At 54.3% G+C, this 22957-nt stretch overlaps 1 protein-coding gene across 11 annotated transcripts in view; it reads right to left on the bottom strand.

The window, feature by feature from the left end:
• CNIH3 (cornichon family AMPA receptor auxiliary protein 3) overlaps positions 1-22957 on the bottom strand; it is a 305955-nt gene that overhangs the window by 235622 nt on the left and 47376 nt on the right. For 10 of the 11 annotated variants that reach the window (XR_013449796.1, XR_013449788.1, XR_013449789.1 and 7 more), the window contains 2 exons: positions 15845-15945; positions 11159-11271 (listed from right to left, as the gene is read on the bottom strand). Coding sequence is in view for 4 of the 11 variants with exons in the window: in XM_078077832.1 (XP_077933958.1) it covers positions 11159-11271; positions 15845-15945 (214 nt within the window). In the remaining 7 variants the exon portion in view is untranslated. Of the gene's footprint in view, positions 1-11158; positions 11272-15844; positions 15946-22957 lie in introns of those variants that run through there. The other variant, XR_013449795.1, reaches the window with a different exon arrangement.

Here is a 22957-nt window from a genome sequence, read left to right as displayed (position 1 = left end):
TCATTTGAAAGGTTTTGAAAACACAAACACTTCTACTATCTGCCACTGTGACCAGGAAAGGTGGATTTTATTGCATTTAATTTAGCAAACCACAACTCCATAAACACCTGCTGGTTGACCCTGGGTTCCCGACTAGACCTCGGGCCCAGAGTCCAAGGGCTTCCCTGGCCCTCCGCTGCCACCCCCTGGGTGTGAGGCTCCGTCACCTCCCCCGGATGACCTCGAGAGCCTCGGCTGGTCAGTGTTTTCGCCCCGCACCCGCCCGCCCGCCCGCTCCCAGCACAGCAGGCAGGGGACCCTTTTAACTTGTCGCGCCACATCACCCCTCCTCTTCGGATCTTCCATCGGTGCCCATTTCAGAGGAAGATCCGAAGCCTTACAGCGCCCATAGACCCTCTGTGCTCAGGTCTCCTATGGTCTGTCTGAGCTGCCCTCCGGCTCCAAGCACGGAGCCTCTGTCCCCACTGTCCCCGCTCACGAGGTGCTCTCCCAGGACCCTGGCCGCCCCTCCTACAGGACATGCTGTTCGGGTCCACGCCAGCCCGAGGTTCCGACCCCTGTACCCGCCTCCACTTGGTCTTTCTGCAACATACCTTAAAAGCACACACTTTCATTTTGCGTCTACTATTCATTGTGTGACCCCCACCCCACCCCTCTACTTTCCCTTATGGGAACACAGGCCCCACGAGCGGGTTTCTTCGTCTTTTTCATTCTGCAGCCCAAGTACCTAGAACACCTTTGGTACATCGTGGGCAATAGACATGTGTGGAAGGAATGGACTCCTCCTCCCCAAGTGGGCTCTAACCACTCTCTTGGTTTTATTTTGCCAAACCCTCTCCCTGTGGCCCCCAGTCATCTGGACGTCTCACCGTCCAAACCTCACACATGTATTCTCCACGGTGCAGCTAAAAGAACACTTGGAAATTCTCAATCTGATCAATGTCACACTCCTGCTAAAAATCCTCCAACTATTTCTCGTTACTTTCAGGATAAAAACCAAAGTTCTCACTTGGCCTTCACAACCCGGTCCCAACCCACCTTCGCTGGTCTACACTCCTCTCTTTACGAACTCTGCTGGACTGACCTTCCAGTTCTTCTGAAGTACCGCATTCCCCACGACCTGGAGCTGGGCTAGTTTCTACTCTCTCCAGGAAGCCTTAACAGATTCCCCGAGGTTGGGTCTTACTGTCTTAGACCCCCTGCTGCCTAAAGTGCCTGGCGCATCTCTTCCTAACATTCACTAGGAGCAGATAGGGACATTTAATACTCGTCTTCCCTGCAAGGCCCCAGGCTGCACGAGTGCGGGATCCACACCCGCTTTATTCCCACTGTACCCCCAGCACCTAGATCAGCACTTGGCGTAGACATTTAGTAAGTGCTTATTAAATTAATGGGGAAACCGGTGTGCCTGCAAGGGGGATGCACTCTGCTCTCCATCTCCACTCCTGCAACCCTCAATCTGCCCCCGCCCCCCCCGCTCTCTGAAAATCATCTTCATAGGAAGAGGGAAACGGAAGCCAGAGGGCTGCCCGCCCCCGCAGCTACACAGGGGAGAGCGTGTTTGCCCAGAGGGAGAGCAGGAGGGGAAGGGCATGCTGGACCCAAGCCAGGTTGCCGGGACATCAAAATTCCAGCGGAATAGCTGTGCGGTTTTGAGTGTGTCTCACCCTCCAGGCCCCGCTCTGCTGTCTGTAAAGCGTGGATAATAACCCCTGCTTTACGGGCTGGCGGTATTAAATGAGATGCTGAATGTGAAAGCCATTCATGAGCTCTAACACCTGTAACACGCGCTAGTTAACGCTGGTAATGGGGACTTCGTGTATCCTTACATCGGACTGAATAACGGAGCAGCACTCTCTCAGGAACAGAGGCTCGGGTAGAAACTTCGGCAACGAAGTAAAACAGTATGTAAATAATCGTTTATATAACCCGATTGTGCGCGGCATCCCCCCCCACCCCCACCTTCCTTCCTGAATGACCGTGCTCCAGGCTCTGGAGGACTGCCCAGGATGCGCTTGGCAGAAGCTGTGCCCGAGCTCCAGACCGAGCCGAAGGGCCCCACGGAGGGACTGCTTCCTGTGGACACACAGGCACCCGGCAACGCCAGGCCAGCTCCCCTCCATGGGTCTGCGGGCAGCTCTGGCTAAAACAGTCTCGGTCCCCATGCTCGCATTGGCGTGCAGAAATTCAGGATCCATCTCTAACCCCTCATAAAGCCCAGAGGGGTTAGAGGTAGGGTCTTATCAGAAAAAAGTCTTACTTTGTGCAGATTAGGCATAACTATGGAGTTAAAAGGACCCTTTCTTTTCACCATGGAGTCCCTTCTCGGTGCGCACAAAGCACTCCTTGGATGGGCACTGGGAAGTCATCTTGCCTCTCCGCTCCCTGCCTCTTGGGCCCTGGAGTCCCCTCTGTCCTCTTCCAGCAAGTGTCCTTCATTGTGTCCAACCTTCACTTTGCAGGGCAGCATAAGTCCACAGAGGTCTGTGTGAATCTGGACGAGGCCCAAGGTCCTTCTGATCATGAAGGGCAGCACCTCTCCGAAACAACCGTTTCTTCTTGCAAATATCGGCCATGTTGATAGCACTCTAGCTCCCCTTCAAGCCCCTGGCCTGATACAATGGAATAATAACTACGCATCCCTCTTCTGCTCATACCTAAATCGGTTTCCTCTGCCATACTTTCTTCTGCATTCCTACTTTCTGGAAAATACGCTGATAAATAAATACATGGGCAAGTTGACACAGACTGATGTGTCAAAATGGAAACTCTGGGTTTCTCTGTGCCAGCAAGTGACGATCATCGGTGATCATTGGATCCCAGTGTTAACACAAGCAAAGTAAGAACAAAGCTTGGAAATAAAACACGCTGGTGACCAATGCTCATGAGGATGGGATGCACCAGGCTCACCTCGCTCTCCCGTCTGGATGGGAGCGGGAGGGCTGCCTGGGAGAGGTTTTCCAGGACCACTGCCCTGCAGTTCCCACCTCCCGCCTGCACTGGGCATGCACGCCACCAGGCAAGCAGCAGCAGCTGTCTGTCTCCCTGGGACCCAGGACAAGGGCTCTCGGGAGGCAGCAAAGAACCTCAAAATTCTCCAAACCTCATCTCCAAGCCACCAGCTGGCTTCCTGGGTGACCATGAACTACGTGGGGAATCTCTAAGATGCGGCGTGTTTGGGACGTGACCCACGTGTGACGACAATATCAAGTAAGTACCATTTATTGGTTTCAGTTCATTCTTTTTAAAAACAATTTTTGTCTTCATAATCTGATCATAAAATATATAATCAAGTAGAAATATAATATGTAATCATAACAGCACATTTGGAAATACAAAAAAACAAAATCCAAATCACCTATAGTTTCATGACCTAAAGGAAACCAGTATTTACACTGGGCATTTTCCTGTTAGTCTTGTGTGCATGTGTGTGCATGTGCACGTGTGTGTGGTGTGTGTGCATGTGTGTGCGTGTGTGTGCGTGCGTTGTAAGTACATGTGAGCGTGCATGTGTGCATTGTGTGGTTCGTGCACATGTATGTGTGGTGCGTGCATGCATGTGTGTGCATATGTGTGCTGTGCACGTGTGCATGTGCATATGTGTGTGCATGAATATGTGGTGTGTGCATGCAGGTGTGTGCATGTGTGTGTGGTGTGTGGATGTGTGTGTACATGTGCGTGCATTGTGGTATGTGTGCACATGTGTGCATGTGTGTGGTACGTGCACATGCATGTGTGCGTGAATGTGTGGCACATGCATGCATGTGTGTGATACATGTGCGTGCATGTGTGCATGTGTATACGTGGTGTGTGTGCATGTATGCACGTGCTTGTGCATGTTATACATGTAGATTTAGATAAATGTATACACATGTGTGTGCATATGTACATCCATATAATTTTTTATAAACTCTATGTGTTGTAATCTGTTTTTATTGCTTACCATTATATCAAGGTCAATTTTCTATGACTTTAAAAGTCTTTTTAGAAATCACTTGGCATGAAATCCCAGCGAACATTTCATCACAGGCCTGCAGTAAAAGCGTGCTGTGCTCCGGCGTGAGTCACTACGAGCAGGGTGCCCCCCAGGCTCTCCCGCTGTCCACTCCTGTCTCAGCAGAACCCACCCCTCTCCTGGGCTCGCTGCCTCAGGGACAACCGTCAGGCAGAGCCCACAGTTGTACCCGACAGCCATTTCGCTGGTGCTCTGGTGAACACCAAGGACAGCCAAGTCTCCTCCTGGAAGAAACGGTACTTTCTTTCCGTCAGGATTAAGGAGTCATCTTGGGGACTCACACCATCCCTTGAACAGACGGCGGTGAATAAATGCTGTCGTGGTCACAGGGCGGACAGCAGGGTCCAGCCCCTCACGGCCACTGCCACCACGGCGCAGACCCCAGGGCAGGTCCGCACTGACTCTGGTCATCTCCCTCCAGGCACCGGCCCTGCAGGCGGTGTGGGCGTGCACACAGTGAGCTTGCAAGCTCATCGGGCTTTTTGAGTACCCACTTTTGGTCTACACTGCCCAGTGCTGACTTGGTGGGAAGATAAAACACAAGCATTCGTGATAGAACAGAACGGGAGAGGTAACCATGGCAATGGGAAGTGCTATGTCCCCAGCCCGTCTCTCCATGTCCCCAGGCACCTGACCGCACCTCAGTGGCCGCGTGGAGCTCGGGGGTAGCACAAACCCCACCCCCCGGATATGGCTGCCCAGTGTCCCCTGTCTCCTGTGCCTCACCAGCTCCGGGTGCTTTCTGCTCCTGTTCTGGTACCTCTTTGACTCACCTTCTAGCACCCTCCACCTGTACTCCTAGGAACCACCCCTCCTCAAGCCCACATTTTACCCCCCTGTTCCTCAGCCTGGATCTGAGGCCCCAAGAGCCCTGGCCCCAGAACGCCACTGGTCTTCTGGTCTTACAATAGGTCGAATGCTGATGGCGGACAAAGCCACTGCCTTCCCCCTCCTCCACGGTGGGAACGCGCTGCTGCCACGTGTGTGTCCCACCATCGCCATGACACGCGTGCATCGTGCACTACCTCAGCTTCAGGTTCACAAGGACACACCGGCCGTCGAGGGTGGGGCGTCCCTCCTCAGGGGGGTGCACAGTGCCAGGCAACGTGCCATGATGTGCGGTAGGACAAGTCCTCTTGGGCTTTGGAGGCCAAACCAAAACAAGAGCACATGTTTGATGAGGCCTTCCCTCCACTGTGTTAATTCCTGACAGGTGTCTCAAGAAAAGCTGCTGCCCTCTCATTTGCTGAAGGAGAGCTGCTGGCCGTCAAATGTGCCCCAAGCGCACGGACATGATTATGCATTTCTCGTAGCCAATCGTGAGCACGGGATTCTCGGCTGCAGGTTTCAGAAACCCGACTCACGTGGCCTCAGGCAAAATAGGAGGGCTTTTTGTTTGTTTGGTTTCTATTTCTTGTTTTTTAGAGAGAGAGCGCAAGCCAGGGGTGGGGGGGGCAGGTAGAGGGAGAGAGAAAGAGCATCCTAAGCAGACTCCATACCCAGCACGGAGCCTGACGCGGGGCTCAATCTCATGACCCTGAGATCATGACCTGAGCCAAAACCAAGAGTCGGACGCTTAAATGAGCCACCCAGTGCCCCAAAATATGAGGCCTTTTTGGATCATGCCAACATGAGGTACAGGCGCGTAATTGTCTCGGCGCTTGGATGAGGACATCAAACCTGGTCTCCCCATCTCCTGCCCTATTTTCAACTTTATTGGCTACATTTGGGCAGACACCTCCCATGCAGCCACTCCAGGCTTATGTCCCCCCCCCCCCAACCACTCTCTCCCCCCAGGGGATTCTCAAAAGCTCAGAAGTGGAATCTCATGGCTGGGGACCTGGTCTGCATCTCGTGCCTACCCTTGAATCCACCACTGTGGCCCAGGGAAGGGAATAAAGCGTGTGGTCTGAGAGTCAGCAGAAGCCTCCAGAAGAAGTTCTCCAAAAGAAAATCAGAGCGCAATCACCGTGAGAACAGGAAACTGGCATCTGAAGGCAACGATAAAAGGCACGCTGCAAGGGCGCCTGGGTGGCTCAGTTGGTTGAGCGACTGCCTTCGGCTCAGGTCATGATCCTGGAGTCCCTGGATCGAGTCCCGCATCGGGCTCCCTGCTCGGCAGGGAGCCTGCTTCTCCCTCTGACCCTCCCCCATCTCATGTGCTCTCTCTCTCTCTCTCATTCTGTCTCAAATAAATAAATAAAATCTTTAAAAAAAAAAAAAAGGCACGCTGCAACCCGCCCCCTGGCCTCTCGCGATCTCCTTAAACCTTTCTTTCCATTCATACAATTTCAGCAAAATCCCTGTAAATATGCCACACGCATCCCCAAACTAAATCACTCCCTCTCCAGACAACCTAAAATTACGTTCTCTGTTTGTGTCCAGCTCCAAGACCAGGGTCTCTCAATGAGGTCTGGCTACAGCACCCCAGAGTTGGACACCTTTAGACGGAATGACGGAGGTAAACATTCCCGACACGTACAAGCGTTCTCGTGTACCAGAGTGGAGAGAAAACAGGACAATGCAGTAGCATTTCCCATTTGGCAACGAGAAGGGGGAACAGCATAGAGGCTCAGCAGTCCTTTGCCAAATCCTGTTCCGCTGGACAAGAACAGAACGGCAAGGATGCGTGTTCCTGCAGGCAGGGAGGTCCCTCACCAGCCCACAGCCCTGCTTCCCTCTCTGAGCGCCTCCCCTTTGCCCCTTGTCCATTTCCACGTCTGGGGAGGATCCGTTAGTGACCCCTCGCAGGTGGGGCAGGCTTGGGCATCAAGGGGCTGCCCAGCATAGGCCCTGTTAGCCAAGCTCAGATTCCTCTGGAAAAAGAGCCCCTCAGAAGCCTTGTACTTAGTGCTCTGTCAGCCCATTTGCATTTAGTCATTTCATGGGATATTAACCAAAGCAAGAGAAGTTGTCCTAACTGTAGGCTCTGGCCTGGGAGTTCCGTCTCTTAACAACAGCCTGAGGGCTCTACCCTCCCCCTCAGCTTGCTGGCCCCCACCCCATGCCCCCCCAGCAGAGAAATTGGGAATAGACCTGCCTCCCGCCCTGCAGCCCAGGGTCAAGTGTTCTGTCCATGAACCACTGATCTGCACTCTCACCCCAGCTCTCTTCTCCCACAGCCTGCGAGCCATCGGAAGGCTTCTCAAAATGTTGTTGACACACAGCAAAGGGTAGAAATCACCCACCTTGCAGGCCCATGGAAATCACAGAGGTAGCAGGCCAGCGTCACCCTCGCCAGGCCAAGAAACAAGGACACCAGGACCCTCCCGGTCACCACCCTCCCTTCTGCCCAAGGGCTCCACTCACCGTACACTGGTTTGGCCTGTTTCTGAAGCTCATGTAAGTGTAACTCTACAGTATGTATCCTCTTCTGTCAAGCTTCTCACCCTCACACGGGACCTGTGCACTCCAGTCATGTTGCACGGACCGACAGTTGGCTTTTGTTCATTGGCAAATAGTGTTCACGATGTTCTTACCCATTCCACTCAGTCTTTCCAGTGGGGGACTATCACAGACAACATCGCTAAAAATGCTGTGTCGCCGGTCGGGACACATAAGCGCTCGCGCACCCACGAGCGGAATTGTTTGGAAATGCACCCATTCAGGAAATACCGCTCTGCTCTGCTAGGTCGCTGCTCGGCCCCACCAGCAGGGGGCAACAGCTCCAGCAGGTGCTCCAGGTGTGCGGCCCAGGTCTGCCCCCGCAGCCATCCCGGTGGAGGGTGGGCTGAGATCTCCTAGATCTCCTACCACTGTTGTCGCGTTTCCCGGATGACAAGGGAGGCTGAGCGTCTCTCCGTGTCGATTTGGATACCCCTCTGGCAGATGCCCACTTTGCTGCAGGGCTGGTTATCGTCTCTCATTTAGTTGTAGGAGCCCTGGACGTGAGCCCTTTGTGCTTCCGTGAGCTGTAACACCTTCTCCCGTCCCGCGGCCCTTCGCTCTGCAGTGAGGTCTCTGACGACCACGAGGACGAGCGGCCCTCGGGCTCTGGCTCCGTCCTTGGTCGGTCTTATCTTCTGCTCTGTTTCTGGTCTTCCTGCTTCTTCCAGAATGACCTTCATCGCAGGGCAGAGAACCTGCTGCTCCCTGTCCTACAAAGCACTGCATTACCTGGATCTCAGCTACCAAGGGCAGAAAGGACCTTTTTTTATCCAAGACAAATGTTTCTTCTTTTTCTCTCCCAGATGGACCAACTTTGGGAGAAGTTTATCTCTTTCTCATAGAAACTCACTGGGAACTTCCAGAAGGAGCCAACACATTCCACAGCCTAGAAGGTTCTACCAAGAGCTTTAACGAGGACAAGGACACAGTCTCAAACAGCACCTGTCCTGGGTCCCAAGAGAAAGTGGGCAACAATTTATGGCTGGTCTGTTAGAGCATCACAAAGACTGCTAACTCCGCAGCGGGCAACAGGAAGACCCTCGTCGCCGTCCGTCCTACCTGGGACGGTACCAGGTGGGCTCCATCACGGTAGCACCCCACTGCTAGGCACTGGCTCCCGGAGGAGCCTTTCACAGCTCGAACTGGCTTACGGATGTAACAGGAGAGAGAGGCAGGGAGGGCGGACTAACCAGGTCATGTAACCGAATGGTCCAGCCAGAAGCTGCCCAGCAATTTCGCCTGGACCCGTCTCTCACCTCCTTCAATCCCCCTCTCCTCCAGGGTAGCTTCGTTGGTTCATTCGGCATCAGCGAGCAGCCACTCCGGCTGGCCTGCTACCTTCGCAGACACCCCAGGGCGAGGCAGACCCGTCTCTTCCCAATACTCAGACACTGAGCCCCGCCTCCTGGCTCGGATCCCGTTCCCCCCCTTGGAATGACGGGGGCAGAATCCTCTCCCACCACCCTCCACACCCAGAGGGAAGCCGGCATGCGTCACTAAAGGAGACACAGTGGGTGTGGGGAGGGGCAAACAAAGTCATTCACGAACTGGAAGCGCGTTAATAACTTGTGGCGAATGCCACCACTTGCCCACCCCGTGTCCGTTCCCACTACCTCTTCTTCCTGGCTGATGGAATCTCAATTTTGTTTGTTTGGCAATATGCCTGGTTTCAGGACATCAATCACCAAATCAAAATTAATAAACACATTCCCTTTTTCCAGATTATTTAATGGATGGATTCATAACAAGCTCTGGTCAATAAGATAGAGGGAAAATCTGCTAGGGGAAAGATTTTCCTCCCTGAAAGGCAGACTGGTTCGTGCAGAGAGCTCCCGTGCTACCCAGGCCCACTCCCAGCACCTGCCTCTGGGCATGGTTGTATGGGGACGTGATGGCTGGAGCCTCTGCAGCCACCTTGTGGACCTTGAGGGGAAGGCCAGGAGAATAGCAGGAATGCCAACCCAGAGCCCTGATGTCCTGGAGCCACGGACCCAGCCCCAGAACCACCATCCCCGGGCTGCTGGTCAGGAAAGCCAGGCTATCTTACAGCTGTACACAGCCTAACTATTCCACTACACATAGGCACCTCTCCGCAGCAGTGGGAGACAAGGAACAAGCAGACCTTCGGTCAACCACCCTTTGCTGAGTCAAAACTATCTGGGTTACCATCAACCCATGGTAATCAAAGACAGGCCTAAAAGAGGGACAAGCCACAGGTGCTCCTCCTGCCCCTGAATCTCTGTCACTCTTTTCCCTTTCCCTTGTATGAAGTCGAGCCTTAGGAAATCGATGATATTCAATGCGTTCCAACCTACAAACAAGGCAATTTCATATGGTTCGACCTCATGCAACCTTGTAACCAGAAGGGACGCCCTGCGTCTCTGCATGAACCCTGCTTTCCCAGCTGTGGTGGATCCTCGAGCAACATTTGGAAGCAGAACTTGGAGTCAGAGGTGCAGGGGGGCTGTGACAGGTGCAGCTGCTGCTGAGCACCCTGGGAGAAGAGCTCACCGCCCGTCAGCTGGGCGCGCAGCCTTGGCCTCTGGGCACTCTAGCCTAGCGCTACCCAGTAGAACTTCCTACCACGACGCCCATCTTCCATTCCACACCGGCCAGAAGGGGACTCAAGTCGTGTGTGACAGGTTGAGTCCCATGAGCACTGGAGCTGTGGCCTAGTATGACTGAGAAACAATTTTAATTGCATTTAATTTTAATTCCTTTCCATTTCCATTGTTGCGCACTGGCTTGTGGCAACCATAATGGATAGTGCAGCCCTAGACTTGAATGACTGTCCCCACGGCCTCATTTAAATCGCAGCAACTGACCTTGAGCCTGCTCCGTCATTCTGGTAAAAGCGACATCGGCAAACACGACCCAAGTTGCAGCGGGCAGAGGGCGTGATAACCAGGCTGAAGCCTGAGCGAGGTCTGGGTGGGGAGGCCCGAGTCAAGCGTGTGACGTTGCTGCGAGGTCACTCGGTAGGGCCGGCACCTGCTGCTGAGCCAGGAATACTACACGGAGGCTGGAAAGCTGCCACGCTTGGCTCACTTCTCCGCGGAGGTTGACCTTGAGGCAACTCCAGGTCCTAGTATCATCTCCTCAGTTTGGGCATTTACTGAAGGGTGATGAGGAAGGGTGGTGGCCGTTAGCTCACCATTTGTCCACAAGCCTCTCACCCTCTGGCACCAGCCCCATCGCCAGAAATGACAGTGTCTGGAGTGTCTGGGCGCGCCTCCTGGCACAGGGCTCTGCCCGGTGCAGCACGGCTAAGACAGCTAGGGAAGCTCATCTATCGATCTAAGGCTCTGAGTATCTCCCCGCCCCCCAGCCAGGCACTGCTGTAAGCCCCACGGGCCCACAGATGAGCAAGATGAGCAGACAAAGTCCCTCCCTGCACGCACTTTACTTTCACATGGTCCATTCTAAGAGGGCTCCTTGCAAATAATCACTGGAACGATCCTGCAAGCTCAACACCCTGGCAGCTTCCCACTGAAAACTAAGTGCTTTTGGAGAAGAGCTCGGTGTTCCAAGTAGTTTGGCACACACCCCACTCCCGTGCAGCCCTTTCCACCCGGGAGTCTGTCCTGGGCTCCCACAGCAGGCTTCGGGGAATCCTGAGAGCACACATCATGGCTAAGACAGATGACACGTTGCCAGGCCGGACCCAGGAGCCGCTTGACCCTGAGAACATCCAGGGAGGCCGAGGAACACCTGGAAGGCTCTGCGTGGTGAGCAGCTCAGGACTCCAGCGCTCACTTCTGCTCCCTCCAGATTCTTAAGCAAGTCATGCTTCTCAACTCCGATCACAAGATGGGGGGACAGATGTCTCCAGGACATACTTAAGACTGCCAGTTCGTCCTGCGAAGAGTCTTGAGAAAAGATACCATCAGTATGGATCAAAAGTATGACTGTGGGACTACCTGACTTGCAAAGGGACCACCGTGACTTCTTGGTCAGTTCGTGGAGTTTGATTCCTTCACCCACTCAACCAACATTGGTGATTAGTGCCCAGAAATATGCTAAGTATTTAGAGAATACAGAGACTAAAAATATAAATGGTGCCTGACCTTGGGAAGCTTTTAACGGCAGATAGACTAACAAACTGGTCACAACATGGGCGATCAGCACTAGCAACAAGGCACAAGGCACACAGAGCCCAGGGCACGGCTGTGTGCAGAGAAGAGGCTTGTGGGCAGAGGGTGTCAGAGAAGGTTCCCCAGGGAGAAGCAGCCCCAATCTGGGTCTTACAGATGCTCCGAAAATGGTGTGGTTTATCTTATTTATTTAAGAAAGAGAGAGAAAATGCACATGAGCCGGGGCAGGGGGGAGGGGGGCAGAGGAAGAAGCAAGCTCCCCGCTGAGTGGGGAGCCCGACGTGGGACTCGATCCCAGGACCCTGGGATCATGACCTGAGCTGAAGGCAGACGCTTAACCAACTGAGCCACCCGGGTACCCCTGAAAACCACATGGTTTTAACTTAATTCTCACCACACATCAGAACCACCTGAGCCCATTCCCGGCTAATTAAATAAGAACCTTTGAAGCTCAGGCCCAGGCCAGGTGTTTTCTAAAAGCTCCCAGGTGGTTCGAATGTGCGGCCAGGGCTGCGATCCACTGTCCTTCTAGCTGGTGGGAGAGGCAAGTGGTGTGTCCCTGACTAGTCGCATTCCCAGGTTAGCGTGGCACCAACACACAATTCAAGCCAAACCAACCAACAAGATGTAATTCATATTCGTTGCAATGAACTAGAAATAGACACAGTAATGAAAGCAAGACCCAGGAAAATTCAGTGATGGATGATTTATGTGGGGAAATATGGCAGAAATCACACGGGTCCAGAAACGTGAGCCCCTTCGTTTGGAGCGGATGCGTCGCAGAGTAGAGGTACTTCAGAGTTAACCCTGACCTGAGCCTTATATTAGGAATCAAGGCAGTACCAGAAGCCCTGACCTATCTCCATACACACCCCCAGCTCCCCACTCTCTGCCCCAAGGGGAGAAGTGACAGTCACACACACACCTCAACGAGACGCCTGGTGTTTCAGGGGAGGACAGTGAGGAAGGAATGAAGAAAGGGGCATGATAAAGTATAGTAAAACGTTAAGAGAAGACTACAGGTAACGCAGCATAGTCCTCTACTTTCTACCGTGCACCTTTAGGAAAATGGACTTTGTCAGCCGGGGGGCTGGCCATGGCTGACGTGTTCGGAGCTCTGCTCCTGTGGCGAGGGCCCCGGCTGCAGTGCCTGAGGAAGAGCAGGACAACTGTGCGGGGAGGATCCGGAAGAGCCGGGTCCTCAGGCCTCGGCGGGGAACTCCCTCCCAGGCAGGTGTCAGTGACACGCGGGCCACCCGGCCCACGCCTAGACGCTAACGGGCCCTGGAGCGGTATTTCCCACCCTGCCCCCCACTCTGCCTGCCTTGAACCCAGTGTGTACAGTGAACCCTGGTGGCTGGGAGCTGGTTAGCCCGCTGCTCTTCTCGGCAGAGTCCCTGGCTACGGAGCACCTGCTTGCCCGCCTTAACCCCTGCGCTAGGCCTCCCCCATCTCTGGTTGGTGTGAACCTTACCTTCTTGGGGCTTGGCGTCTGCCTCGCGGTGTTCTCGTCATGGGACATGTCTTAGCAGAGGGTCAAAATGCCCCCTCAGTGACATAAACTCAGAATCAGAGGCCCCGAATGAGAACACCGGATAAGCCTCACTTGGTCCTTACTACTTGCAGTGAAGACCGGCACAGCGTTCTCGAATCCGGAGCGCGGTACCACCGACGCGAACAAGCCCACTCCGCTTCCCTCACATAAGTCACAAGCAAGAGAGCGAGCGAGCGATGTCAGCCAACGCGCACATCCTCCAGGTCTGCAGGCTTCCACCCAAGCGGGTGTGCAGCGTCGGCCGCTATTCCACGGCCAGCTACACGCAGTACAGACAGTCTCCCAGGCCCGTCCCTGGGGTCTCGAGCCCAGAGTCAGCTGGGTCGCCTGACAGTAAGCGTGGTAGTAACTGCCACTTATGAAGTGTGTCCGGCCTTCAGAGGCTGACCTAACGCGTGACAAATGTTACCTCATTCCATCCTCACACCACCCACGGGCTCGGGATCATTATTACCTCCTTTTGCAGGCAATGAAGCTGAGGCCGGAGGACGTAAAGTGACTTCCTGAGGTCCCATGTGGAGAGTCGACCCCCCAGCCGCCGCGCCCCATCTCGAGAGACCCCGTCCCTAAGCACAATTCCTCTGTCGGAAGCATAGGCGCCTGACTTGGACCAGGAGGCTGGCTTCTAGCCCCTCTCCCGCTTGCTTGGCCCCGTGTGGGGTGCTCCCTCGGGGTAAAATGAGGCTCATCCTCCCACCCCTGCCTGGGTCACCAAGTGACCACAGCAACCGCGTGAGACAGACCGGCTCTGGGGGCAGCACCAGGTCCATCTTGCATCCCCGGCCTGTGCACTCGATTACTGTTTATTGAAGTAATAGTGCATCCAGAGTGCTCGGAAGCTGAGCATCGTCGGTGCGGACCTCCCAGCTGCAGAGGGCGCTGCAGTCGGCAGCCACCTCTGGGAGGCCCCCCAACCCCGCTGCTGCTGCAGCCTCCCCAACAGCGTGTGCATTCATTTCCAACGTGCCCTGACCCCGGCCTCCAAACCCCCCCGCCGGCCTACAAGCGGCGACCGAGGGCCGTCATCATGTCCAGCAGCCGCTCGTCATGTCAGCCCTTTCAAAGCCACCAGCGTCCCCATGACCAGCAGTCATGACCTCTCCACTGGGATGTCAGTAATGACCTGCCAGGATTTCTCCTTTGCAAACATTCGCTCCGAAACAGAAAACCAAGAACACACCTCCCATCAGACAGAAGCGCCGTTGCAGCTGAGCCACCAAATGCCAATCCAGGGAGATGAGTAAACCCCAGTAGGGCCAACACGAGCCCCACCCCAGCCTAGCAAAAGCTCGGGTCCGACTTCATGCATCCTGGTTTATGGGACAGCTCAGCTAATAAGCTCCCAGCCTGTCGCCCCTGCACACTCCATGGGCTAACGCCCTGAGAACCAGGCACCCCTCCACAGCAGCTCGGGTCCGTGGGGTCGGTGGGGTCCATGGGGATCGCTCTCCATCAGCTCAGGAGAGCTGAGAGGATTGAGGGAAGTAGCTGAGATGCACACACATGACGCCTGTCCCAGATCTGCCCATCACAACAGACAGGGGCCACAGCTCCGGGCCTCACGTGGAATTCTGCCCTGGAAACAAGCCAGGCCAGGGGAGTGGACAGAGCCATCAGATTGCACACCTGTGGCTCCTAAAAAAAACCCAGAGGGGTCTCAAGGATGGCGCTGCAAGGACAGGACATGTCATCGTAACCCCGTGGAGGGACAGAACCAGCGGGGATGATGTGGTGGCGGCAGAGGGTGCCGCAAGGCCCCCCGTCTACACGGCCATGCCCTGCCTGTGGCAGGCACCACACGGCCCATCAGCTTCTGCTGTGCAGGACCACGCTGCCATCCACACGCCCCAGGATGGCTGTCACGACACGGGGGGTGGGCCCCACTGTCTGGGGTGGGGGGAGGCTTTGCACCCACCCAACCCAAAAGGCAGAAAGCCCAGGACTCTTCCTGGCAGCCCTATGTCTGTGAGGTGTAAGAATTTGCCGTCTGTGGCACTGAGCTGAGCCCTGAAAAGCAGCAGTGAAGGTCACCGTCTCGTGGAAAAGCCCACGGACGTGGCCACATGGCAGCAGGGTTTGTAGTTGAATATGAAGCTGGAAAGGTAAACCAAGGTTGGGCTGTGCAGGCTCAATGTGCCGACCCAAACTGCCTCCACTCTATCTCTACGTTTGTGATCTCTAGATTTGGGGGCAGTAAAAGATGACCCAGAGGGTGAAGGAGGAAAATATTAAAACTTCCATATCCAGGTAGCCCCCGCTTTTTGGAAGTTCACCTTAAGCCACTTTGCTGTTGCTGAAGACCTGCATTAGTACCTGTTCTTGCTAACTGAAGGACATCCGAAGAAGATTTTCACTTTGACGAAAAAAAAAGTGAAAAGCGAAAATTGCGTTCAGCATCCCCGTTTTGCAGCGAGATGCTATGGGGCAGCGCGCGGAGCGGCGAGAGGGGCCCCCCCAGCTGCTTCCCCGGGACCCACACTCAGCATCTCAGCATCAGGCCGCCAGAGCTGTGGACTGCGTCTCTGAGCATCAATTTGTCTTGTGCGTCCATTAGCAAGATGTGACCTAAGATGTGTCAGAAAAGCCTAAGGCAGATTATTTTTCGGGTCTGGGAATACTAAAAAAATCTTCCCTATAAATCGATACTAACTGCTTCTTCTCTACGCCATTTTGGCTTATGGAAGTTTTCACACTCCACTTTCTGACCCGCTGCAGTCATTTTTATATAATTAAATACAAAATAAATCAAGCTCCTTCAATATTCACTCTAAGCAATGCCTTTCACGCCTTCACCTGGTGCACGCATCAGCGATCGGTCATCGAGGCGTTGAGGGATCGGACCCCGGGTGACAGCGGTGACTTCATCCCTGGGCTCTCCGTCCGCACAGCATGACCTACAACAGACGAGCTTCGGTAAGTGGAATTACAGAGCAGATCTAGTTGTTCACTAAACTAACCATCTGAAAAATGGGCAAGAGGCTTAAAATTTTTTCTAAAAAAGGAACCGTGGATTATATAATAAGGGAAGACAAAGTGAACAAGAAGAGCAGTCGTGGCGAGCGCTCAGTCAGCCACATCGTCAGGTAAACAGTGATAATATAATCAGCTTTCACACGTCAGCCGAACAGTTGCCAAATTATCAAGACTACCTGAAATGCATCCTTACATTCAGTGTTGGGAACGAGAAACCGAATCCGAGGCATCAACGTGCCTCAGGTATTAGCTGACAACTGCAATTAACGAGACGTCTAAAAGTACTGTTTACGTGATCTTCACCTTGTCTTTTCTGAATTTTTATGCATTCTTCAAAATGAGCATAACATACTGGCACCGTAACGTGCGTATAAAATTACAGACGATTGAGCACACATCTGCTGACACCCACACTCAACACCCCCACCGCCCGCCGCGGGCAATCAAAGGTGGGGAGCTGGCCCGGGTCCCCATGTGGACCCTGCACTTCCCAAGACTCCGCCACAGGAGGAAAACCCTTCCGGAGGGAGGCTGAGCACTGCCTCCTTCACGGCTGTGTCTGAGACCACCCCAACCCCGACGCCCTCCAGGCCGGACCGGACTCTTCCCGGCCACAGCCACCGGCCAGGGAGGAAACACGCCCAGCTGAATTCCGCGCTACACCTCAGGGTCGTGGGCCGAGCACACCAATCCCACACATGCGAGGTAAAGAAGGCGCCCTAGACGCTCTGGTGGCAACGTCAACTCGGCCTCACAGTGTGTATTTGGAGAATGCTGATTTTCCATACATGCTCATGGCTTTCTTTGCAAATCCATCTGTGTACGTTTTTTACCAGTGGTCGTTAACATACTGAGCCGATCACGTAGCGGGAATGCAGATTAGTGTGTCAAAAGTAGACGAGACAGGAGGTGAAGGGCTGTGGATTGGGAGGCCCTGGGCCGGATGCCTTCCCGCAGTGCCCAGCCAGAGACTCCACGGGCCCCTGTTCTCTGCGGGTACAAACCAGCACGGCGTGAGGCGCTCACAGAACCACGGGATCTGCACCAGCACCATGTCCTGTCCGTGCGGCCTGAACAACAATCACGGATTTCTTTGGGTCCTCGCATGGCGGGGCGGGGCGGGAGCGGCGAGGGAGCTCTCCGGGGCCCCTTTTACTGGGGCACTGACCCCCCTTGCGGCGGCTCCACCCTCATGACCGATCGCCTCCCAGAGGCCCACCTCCCAACACCCGCACCCTGGTTGCGGTTGAGCATGTCAGTTTGGGCCACGCACCTAGTCTGCGGCTCCCGATTGAAGACGAACAAACTCACACCGAGGGATGCTGACTGCGGGGCTGTGGGGGGACAGCCGCACCGCCTGGTGGCCGGGCCCTGACCTCCGCCCTGCCTGGGCACCCCAACAGCCTCGGGCAGCTTTTGGTGTAGGCTTACAGGAGGAGGGGGTGCGGCTGGTCTGTTCGACCATGAGCTGGGAATCCAACTGTGACCAAGGAAAGGACCAAATCCCCGGAAAGAGAGTGAGGAGCAGACGAAGGAAAACGTGAGCGCGAGGCCCCGTGGCTCGGCCAGGCTCGGCGTCCCGGCAAAACTGTGCGGGTTTGGCGCCCCCTGCTGTCCCCTTCCTGCCTGTGTCTGTGTCCTGCGTCCCTGTCCCCTGTGACCTCTTCCCTGTGTCCCCCTTGTCCCGGGTCCTGTATTTCCCATGTCCTGCCAGAGACAGACGTCCGACCATGGTGCGGGGCGGGGGGGGGGGGGGTGTCTGCAAAACGAGCATTTAGCCGTGGAGGGCACAATATTGCAAAAATGCACCTGAATCATCAGCCATGTCGAATCTGATTTAAGAGCATCAAGAGCAATAAGGTGTCGGGCTGGGGCATTTCGATCATTTCTTCAAGAAACAACTAATTAGCTTCTACACTGAGCCAGGAGGCATTGTCAATAATACAGAGGGTATTTAATACAGGCTGGGGCAGGCGCCCTGCTCTCAAAGTCTTTCCACCCAGGGAAAAAGGGGGGAAAATGGTTGAATCATATCAGTTCCTTTATTGACCCAACCACTTAAGCATTATCTCCAATGTCAACAACAATGCTGTAGACTAATCAATTCCAGGTTACGGACGGGGAAACTGAGGCTCGGAGGCCAGAGGACCCAGGCCAGAGGTGGCGAGGCAGGTCTCAAGCCCTGGTCCGCCTGACTCCAAACTCCATGCTCTGTGCACCCACATCCTTCTGTGGCTGGTTCTGTTGTATGCAGGGGGAACAGAAGCCACCTGCGGCCACACGCGGGCACACATCTGTGACAGTGTCACCTCGGCAGCTACAGGAACGTAAGGGCGGGATGGGGTGCATACAAATGTTTTATTTCCTTTACTTTAAAAACAAAGTTTTGGGGTGCCCAGGTGGCTCAGTTGGTTAGCATCTGCCTTCGGCTCAGGTCATGATCCCAGGGTCCTGGGATCAAGCCCCGCATCGGGCTCCCTGCTCCACGGGGAGCCTGCTTCTCCCTCTGCCACTCCCCCTGCTTGTGCTCGCTCACTCTCTCAAATAAATAAAATCTTTTTAAAAAATAAAAAATAAATTTTAAAAAAACCAAAGTTTTAAAGCCACATATAACTCATGGTGCATTGCAAAATAAAAATATTTTTAAGTGCTAATAAAGGTTGTTAATGGTAGAAAAAAGTCAATATTTGTTCATTCTGGTTGGTGGATACACGGCTGTTCAGCTCCATATTCTCCATACAGCTCCATATTTTTAAAAATTTTCCCTAGGAGTGCCTGGGTGGCTCAGTCGGTTAAGCATCTGCCTTCGGCTCAGGTCATGACCCCTGGGACCTGGGATCAAGCCCCGCATCGGGCCCCTGCTCGGCGGGGAGCCTGCTTCTCCCTCTCTCTCTGCCTGCCACTCTGCCTACTTGTGTTCTCTCTCTCTGTCAAATAAATAAATAAAATCTTAAAAAAAAAAACTCCCTAAATAATATTTTTAAAGAAGAAGGAAAAGAAACTGAAAGGAAGGAAGTATCCTCCAAGGATCCGAATATGAAATCATGGAACCAGTCCACCCGCTGAGCGATTATGCATGAGTGTGACTGTGAAAACACAGGTTTGGTCCTCACGGAGAAAATCCAGCTATTTATACGGCGTTTTCACCTGGGGACCTCTGAGCATGTCATCAACAGGAATTAATTGCCCCTCCTGTCACCTCCTGAAACAGGAGTGCTTCATAGATTGTTAAATCACGTCTGGGGAGAAGGACGGGTCTGGTCTGACAGCACAGCGTGGATTGGGACTGGAGGCCCCGGGCAGGACGGCAGCTGTGACCGTGACCGTGACCGTGTCCCTGCCTGCCGTGCTGCGATGTGCCGCGCCTTTAACGCTCCAGTTCCTGCAGAGGACAGCCTCCTGTCTTCACACGAAGCCCCATCTGAAAATATCCTTCCACATATAAATAGAGATCTTTTAGGGGCGCCTGGGTGGCTCAGTCGGTTAAGCGGCTGCCTTTGGCTCAGGTCATGATCCCAGGGTCCTGGGATCGAGCCCCGCATCGGGCTCCCTGCTCAGTGGAGAGTCTGCTTCTCCCTCTCCCTCTGCCTGCCTCTCTGCCTACTTGTGCTCTCTCTCTAGCTCTCTGTCAAATAAATAAATAAATAAATCTTTAATAAATAAATAAATAAATAAATAGAGATCTTTTTCAGGGACAACCCAAACCACATCCTCTGGCTTTTATTTTACATATTCAGCCAGGCTTTTCGAAGCACTGGGCCTCCTTCCCTGGGTCCCCTCCTCTCAGCAGATGGGGCCTGGGAGGAGCAGGGACACCTGTCGGCAGCGGGGGCTCCAGAACTCTGCGGGATGTGGGTCCTGGCACCCATCTCTTCCGCGGCAACGCTCCCGGCCCGCCTGACTCCCACAGCACGCAGGGCCAGCGATGGGCCGAGACACTAACAGGGGTCTGGGCCTCCTCATTCCTCCCTCGATGCCTGGCCTCCCTCCCCGGCTCCAGGCTACCGCCTGCAGTAATCCTAGAGCACAGATCTGACCCCCGCTGAGAACCACGCCTCCCCGCCTGGGGCAGGTGGATCTGCAGGCCTTGCATGCAGCCTGCAGCTGGCAGCCTGGCCCCCCGCAAGCCTCCACCTGTCCTCCCCTGTCCCCCTTCCCAGGAGCAGTGCACCCCATAGGCAATTCCTCAGAGAGCACCCGCAGACTCCCCCAGGCCCGTCCAGGGAAGGAGTCCCGAGCTCGGCTGTCAAGTTTCAGCGAGAGGTGCTGGCAGCTGAGGGCCAGGGGGCTCCAGGCTGGGGGTCCGCAGGAAGGGACTCAGAGCTGCGTCCCACGGTCCAGCCGAGGCAGGAAAGCATTCGGGGGGGCACCCCTCTTTCTCAGGTGCACCTTCCCGGGGCAACCGCCTGGAGACCCTGGCACAGTCTACGGAAGCTCTGGGCACACGGCCCCTGGGGGTCAGGCGTGGACACCACAGCAACCCCAGCCCTGAGACTGCTGGGCCTGGAGCCTGAGCCCCCCACACCCAGGGCTGCGGGTTCATCCTGTGGCCAGGGGACCTCCGCGGGAAGGGACACGGCCGACACTCCGGCCACTGTCCAGGACAGGCTGCTGGGTCACAGGGCGTCCCACTCACCAGGAGCAGACGTGCGGGCTCCAGCCCTGGTGTCTGACCTGCTTTGCCTCCAGTTCCTGCTCACACGCCCAGCTCCCTGCTAAACCAAGTTACTTTACAGTAGATACGATATACTACACACGTACACATCCCGCTTTGCAAAGCTTTCTGTTACGCACTTTGCTTCTACGAAGGACCTACGTTAGTACCTGTTCTCGCTAAGCAGAAGACATCTGAAGAGGATTTTTGCTTTTACAATGAAAGGCTTAAAGCGAAAATCATGTTCAGCGTCTGTTTTTCAGAGAGCTGCTACAGCGGCAGCGCCCGGAGAGGCGAGAGGGTCCCCCCCAGCTCTTTCCCCGGGACCCACACTCAGCATCTCAGCATCAGGCCGCCAGAGCTGTGGACTGCGTCTCTGAGCATCAATTTGTTTTGTGCGTCCATTAGCAAGATATGCCCTAAGATGTGTCAGAAAAGCCTAAGGCAGGTTTTCTTGGGTCTGGGAATGCCCAAATATTTTCCATATAAGTGAAAGGTAACTGCTTCTTCAATTTATGCCCCTTTAGCTTACAGAAGCTTCCAGAGGAATGCTTCGCTTTGGGTAGCGGGGGAAGCCTGCCTCCGTGGCAGAAATGGCAGGTGGACTGAAGCCACACTTTAGAGGATGCTGAAGTAAGGGTATATTTGTATATGTGATACCGTTCGTAATGGGGAGTCATCGACATTTAACAAGGAGAGTGATTTGATCCGAGCTGTGCTTGGGAAACTGAAATGGCCCCACGTGTCCAGCAGATCCAAGCAGGGAGACGCGAGAAGTGAAGGCACTCAGAGCCACAGAGTCCCTGCCCCACGCGGAGCCCCTGCAGGGAGTGTCCAGAATGGCCCACAGCCCACTCCACAGAGTGCCAGCCACATCCTGCCCCTCACGCTGAAAACCACACCTCAGGCATTAAGACAGACACAGACACAGCACGAGACCCAAGTGCACGAGCATCAGCACCTCTGTCTTTGCAGGGAAAGTCCATGCCTTCCTGTGCCAGAAGCTTCCACAGTCCCCCCACCACCACCACGGCTGAGCCGATGCCATCTCACGAGGGTGCACCAGCCCACGTCTGGCTTTAATGACCATTGTCTAAAAGAAACATATCCGGAGAACTGGACAGGAAGGAAAAGCTTGTGTTTGGGGGGAAAGGGAGGAGGATGTGCTTTATCTCAAACCATCTAGCTTCTATTTAATAAAACCATCCATTGCCAAACCCATGTCAGGCCAGGATTCTCACAATGCTCACACAGAATAGAAAATAAGGGCCTAAAATGGAAATGCCTCTCATTTGTTGCTCTGGCGTGGCAGATAGCCCTTTCCTGACATTCGGGGAAATGGACTTTGCTTCCATAGAGAACAGCCTATAAAACAATGTGGGTTGGGCAGAATGTGCGGAAATGCCTAACCCTGGCCGTGTCTGTGGCACATGAAGAGCATAATCGAGCATGTCTGTGGCACATGAAGAGCATTCCCGAGCAGGGACCTGGTGTGGTTCATCGTGCTCTCATCAGAGGGCGCTGCACAGAGCAAATGCCTTCCAAAGATGAATGCACATATAACCAGTTTGATGCAATGCCTCAATCCCTGCTATACATATTAACGGGTCCCTCACACTGGGAAGCCTATGAGTTTCCGCAGTTCAGCACAAATCCAACTGCGAAACAAGATGCCAGGTACTCATTTCTTGCAGACAGCCTTGAAAAAAGAGCAGGGATGGAGGTGAGTTTTGGTATACCACAATATGCTGTGGCAGGCTATAGTATCCTGTGCTATGCTGTGGCAGGCTATACTATCCTGTGCTATGCCGTGGCAGGCTATACTATTCTGTGCTATGCCGTGGCAGGCTATAGTATCCTGTCCTATGCTGTGGCAGGCTATAGTATCCTGTCCTATGCCGTGGCACGCTATAGTATCCTGTGCTATGCCGTGGCAGGCTATACTATCCTGTGCTATGCCGTGGCAGGCTATACTATTCTGTGCTATGCCGTGGCAGGCTATAGTATCCTGTCCTATGCTGTGGCAGGCTATAGTATCCTGTCCTATGCCGTGGCATGCTATAGTATCCTGTGCTATGCCGTGGCAGGCTATACTATCCTGTGCTATGCCGTGGCAGGCTATACTATTCTGTGCTATGCCGTGGCAGGCTATACTATTCTGTGCTATGCCGTGGCAGGCTATAGTATCCTGTGCTATGCCGTGGCACGCTATACTATCCTGTGCTATGCCGTGGCAGGCTATAGTATCCTGTGCTATACTGTGGCACGCTATAGTATCC

Source organism: Halichoerus grypus, chromosome 7 (assembly GCF_964656455.1).
Source record: "Halichoerus grypus chromosome 7, mHalGry1.hap1.1, whole genome shotgun sequence".
Lineage (NCBI taxonomy): Eukaryota > Metazoa > Chordata > Mammalia > Carnivora > Phocidae > Halichoerus > Halichoerus grypus.
The sequence above is the reverse complement of the archived record's forward strand: the minus strand, read 5'-3'. Positions and strand labels throughout refer to the sequence as shown.